Source organism: Nyctibius grandis, chromosome 12 (assembly GCF_013368605.1).
Source record: "Nyctibius grandis isolate bNycGra1 chromosome 12, bNycGra1.pri, whole genome shotgun sequence".
In the NCBI taxonomy this organism is placed as follows: Eukaryota; Metazoa; Chordata; class Aves; order Nyctibiiformes; family Nyctibiidae; genus Nyctibius; species Nyctibius grandis.
The window spans coordinates 9,542,190-9,546,826 of record NC_090669.1 but is presented as its reverse complement, the minus strand read 5'-3'; the positions used below and the strand labels follow the sequence as shown (position 1 = coordinate 9,546,826).

At 47.4% G+C, this 4,637-nt stretch overlaps 1 protein-coding gene across 1 annotated transcript; it reads left to right on the top strand.

Annotated features, from left to right (window-relative positions):
- Nucleotides 1–640: 640 nt before the first annotated feature.
- Nucleotides 641–4,387, top strand: LOC137669490 (histamine H3 receptor-like). The gene is made up of 3 exons (XM_068411590.1): nt 641–896; nt 975–1,141; nt 3,500–4,387. The coding sequence occupies exons 1-3, from the start codon at nt 641–643 to the stop codon at nt 4,385–4,387; spliced, it is 1,311 nt and encodes a 436-aa protein (XP_068267691.1).
- The last annotated feature ends 250 nt before the right edge of the window (nt 4,388–4,637 follow it).

The following is a 4,637-nucleotide window of genomic DNA, read 5'->3' as shown; positions in this document are numbered from 1 at the left end:
CTTCTTAGTGGTCCCACAGATGGAAAGGCTGAGGCAGCCGCAGCTTGTCCACCCCACGAGGCGCAAGATGGCCGCTCAGTGCGTCGCCACACCGCTGCCTCTGCTGGGCCGCCCAGCTGCGCAGGTGAGAGGCGGCAGAAAGGCTACTAGACACGGCAGAAAGCAACGACCGTTTGAGGAGCCTACGGGCCATAGGAAATTGCTGCAGGTACGGTGTAGGGCATGAGCCATAAAAACACGGCAGGCAACAGCGACTGCCCCGCCAGCGACAGCGTGAGGCGGGAACTGGGAGAGCCGCCGGGGAGCCGCTGGAAGCGCGGGCGGGCGGCCTTGGGAGCGTCACGGCCCGGCGCTTCGCAGAGCGGGCTCGTGAGGGAGCCAGCCTGCGGGAGCGGGAGCGCGAACGGGGCTCTCCCGCCCGCAGCCCTCACAGCGTCGCAGCGGGACTCCGCGGCGCCCTGCCACTCCGGCGCCGCCCCAGCAGCGGGCGGGCAGCGCTGAGCCGCCCCTCAGCCGCCCCGCGCCCGGCCCCGGCTGAGGCGGGGCAGGGGCGGTGCCAACGGCAGCGCGGCGCGAGGGCCAGAGCCGGGCTGGGCAGCGGCGGAGCGCGGGCAGGTCTGCGGGCTCTCTGCCGGCAGCCATGGGCCAGGACTTGCCGTGGCTCAACCACTCCGGCAGCCCGCGGGCGGCGGGCGGTGCCTGTGCGGCGGGCGGGCAGCGCGGCGGGCCCTTCGCCGCCGCCACGGGCGCGCTGCTGGCGGCGCTCATGGGGCTGCTGGTGCTGGCCACGGTGCTGGGCAATGCCCTGGTCATTCTGGCGTTCGTGGTAGACCGCAGCCTCCGCACGCAGGGCAACTTCTTCTTCCTCAACCTGGCCATCGCGGACCTCCTCGTGGGTGAGTTCCGGGGCGCCGGGCGGGCGGAGGGCTGCGCTCCGCGGCGCTGCATGTGTCACCGCCGAGCTCTGTCCGCAGGCGGCTTCTGCATCCCCCTCTACATCCCCTACGTGCTGACGGGCGAGTGGCGACTCGGCAGGGGCTTGTGTAAGCTGTGGCTGGTGGTAGACTACCTGGTGTGCACCGCCTCCGTCTTCAACATCGTCCTCATCAGCTTCGACAGGTTCATCTCTGTCACCAGAGCGGTAAGGGCTGGGAAGGTGGTCTGGAGCGTGGGCTGCAGGGCTCCGAGGCTGCCTGTTCAGGCAGGATGGTTTGCTTAGGGCACCTGGCTCTCAACCCCACTGCACCTCCCTCAAACACCACAGGAGACAGGGAGGATAGAGGCAGTTCCTCTCGGTCCTGGAAACAGTTCTGGGAGGGATCAGCTTTGGCAGAAAGGACACTTGCTTCTCACTTTTACACTGGAAGAGGTACTGTTTTAGAGAGACAGGCACAGTTTGTATATGCTGCTGTTGTGGCTAGAAAGGCAGAGAGAACAAGGTGCACTTATTTCCTCCCCAGCCACACCCTGGATAAGCCTAAAAAGTATTACCCAGCTGAAGAAGAGCATCTCCCTCAGAACATGGCAACGCATCTGTTAACAAGTGATAGATAGCCCAAGCCAGCCTAGCTGCATCCCAGCTGCAGCACAAGGCAGAGACAGATCTTCTTGCAATGGGTACCAAACTCCCAGGGAGAATTAGATGTATACAACTGTGTATGGTTCAAAAGTGGCAGAATATAAATTAACATCTTTCAAAGGATGCAAATACTATTTCCACATAACAGCCACAGAAATAGCTAGAGCCTTGCCTCAGTCATGCATCATGTTGGTTACCAAAAAAGGAGGAGGCTAGACTTTGCAAAATCAAAAGCTAACTTCATTTTCACCTAGACTATACTGCCTTGAAGTATTTTGGATGGTGCCAAAAGAAAGCATTTTACCTGTTAATGGGTTTCACTCTTCTACACACTCTTGGTTATTCTTCAGCCCCCTCTTCCACCCACATTGCCTTAAAACATCAATTTAGCTTCATTGCTCATTCTAAATCACGCTAAGAGGCAACGATACTCTTTTTGGCAAACAGTATAAGAAGAGGCTGCAAGATCACTTTAACAGTTTGTATGCAACTTAGTGGTTTACCAACTTTTTTGAAGAGGGAGAAATGAACAGATTAATTCTTAAACAGTCAACACTTACAGTTTCTTTATTTTCTAGGTTCCAAATTAGCCATGAATTTTGCTTTCATAAACCAAACTCTCATGACATATACATAGTATAAATATATAGACTGGATGGTTTCAGAAACAGACAGGGAAACTGGTCATAATAAATGAAAGAAATCAGCCACTTCAAAATACTTCAAATTAATCCTCCATATAAAAATTCCAAGTACAGAATCTGCCTGTTGGGTTAGGGCAGTATAACATATGAATAAGAATATATGAAATTCTAAATTATCCTCTGTCTCAATGAAAACTGTAATCTTCCTACAAGACTGCTCCTGAAATCATTAGTAGCTTTGTCAAGGATTACAACATCAGACCCGATTCAGAACAACTCAGGATTCCTCAGCTGTGTGGATGTTCTACCAGAACAGCACTGGCTTTGGAGATCAAGATCCACAGACTGGGGCAGTAAACATGAATCCTACTGAGAACTCAAGCTTGAGGATTTTGTATTCCAAAACACTGTGTGTGGCCACTGTAGAGATGTGAAGATTGAATTCCAGTTCACTATATGAATATTGTGCAGTACAACAGGGAATTAAAATATTGAGAAGCAGATCTTGATTTTAAGATTCTACTGAATTCTATTGCTGATATGGTTTACTGACTCAAGTATTACTGACATACTATTTTTTTTTTTGCACCTTAGCTTCTGTATTTTCTAAATAAGGGAAATTAGTTACTCTTCCTGTAAAGCACTTTGCAGACCACAACACTCCACCTATACATCTTAATTGCAGATAAAAGTTCTGCAAGTACTTCATGAAAGAATGAAATGAAGGATACCAAACAGAAGTAAAAGCTGTTATCCATTAAATTTTTTTGATGTGATTTTTCACATTAAGGAAAAAAAAAAGGCACTCTCTCTACAAAGCACAAAGAACTTGCATGAGTGTTCTATGAATTCAGCTCCTTTTATGTATTTTAAATTAAATGATTTTAAAAAATCTAAATAAGTGAATTTTGAATGGCCATATTTTTAGACATTCTGTAAACTGGTGGCACACTAATGCAATTGAATATGTAAGCAACTGATGACAACCAATTTTAGAAAGAGCAGTGGTTATTTGCTTTGGAAAAGCCTTGGTTTTCTAGCTTTTAAGATCTGATGCACATTCTCAGAACATATCCAGTCACCCTGATAATGTTTGTTGGAATGGATATTTCAGAAATAGCTTTTCTGTGGTACCGGTACGTTTGGTATAGCCCTCATCCCTCAATCAATATATTATCAACCCTCCCACCAACTGACAGAGAGGGCCATATTCCAAGGTAGCCACCTAACTGTTTGAGATACTAGTAATGTATGTGACAACTTTTCTCTCTCTCAGGTCAGTTACAGGGCTCAGAAAGGGATGACCAGAAATGCAATACTGAAGATGATCACTGTATGGATTGCTGCTTTTCTTCTCTATGGTCCAGCCATTCTCAGTTGGGAGCATATTGCCCAAAAGAGCATTCTCCCGGAAGGAGAATGTCATGCAGAATTCTTCTACAACTGGTATTTCCTAATGATTGCCTCTACTATTGAATTCTTTACACCTTTCATCACTGTTACATACTTTAACTTAAGTATTTACCTCAACATCAGGAAACGGACATCCCTCAGAAACAAAAACCTATCACCTGGTCAAGAGGACTGTGCAATGAGTTTCCAGGGAGAAAAACAGGAACATGCTATATTTTTTGTAAAACCTGCTAACAGACACAAACATGAGAAGAAGCGAGCAAGCAGCCTTTCTCCCCCAAAAAAGGCTTCAAGGCTCAGCCTACATAAGCTTGACAATCAGTCATTAAATTTGCATGTCAATCAAGATCTTCCACCACTTCAGGTGGAAGTCGAGACCAAGCCTCATAGAAATGGTTTCTACAAAACTACAGAAAGCATATGCAACGCCACCACCAGAGCGGACATTGCTAACACTATGGCAAATAGATTTAGACTTTCCCGGGATAAAAGAGTAGCAAAGTCTTTAGCAATTATTGTCTGTGTGTTTGGTTTGTGCTGGGCTCCATACACACTTTTGATGATCATCAGAGCAGCTTGCCATGGGCACTGTGTGCAGTATTCACTCTATGAGACTTCATTTTGGCTTCTGTGGGTGAATTCAGCCATTAACCCTGTTCTATACCCACTGTGTCACATGAGCTTTAGGAAAGCTTTTATAAAACTCCTGTGTCCAGGAAAATCCAAAATTCATCCTCATATTTTTATGTGAAAAGAAGAAGGTGTGAATACTGACAATTAGTACATCTTGCTTTCAGTGGGAGCATGAACTGACTAATATTCACCTCCAAGTATGAACTGCAATGTGCACTGGGGTAGTTTATTGAATACTGATAAGTAGGTGCAAGTGTAGATATTTATGAACGCATAGAAATACAGTCATCCATGTGGCTGGAGAAATAACAGCAATGAAAAGAATGGTAATTTCTCAAAGCTCTTTGGGAAATTACGCCAACAGTATA

Coding starts and splice junctions, on each gene's coding strand:
- LOC137669490 (XM_068411590.1), top strand. CDS start 641: ATGGGCCAGGACTTGCCGTGGCTCAACCACTCCGGCAGCCCGCGGGCG. Junction 897..974: donor CATCGCGGACCTCCTCGTGG/GTGAGTTCCGGG, acceptor CTCTGTCCGCAG/GCGGCTTCTGCATCCCCCTC. Junction 1,142..3,499: donor TCATCTCTGTCACCAGAGCG/GTAAGGGCTGGG, acceptor TCTCTCTCTCAG/GTCAGTTACAGGGCTCAGAA.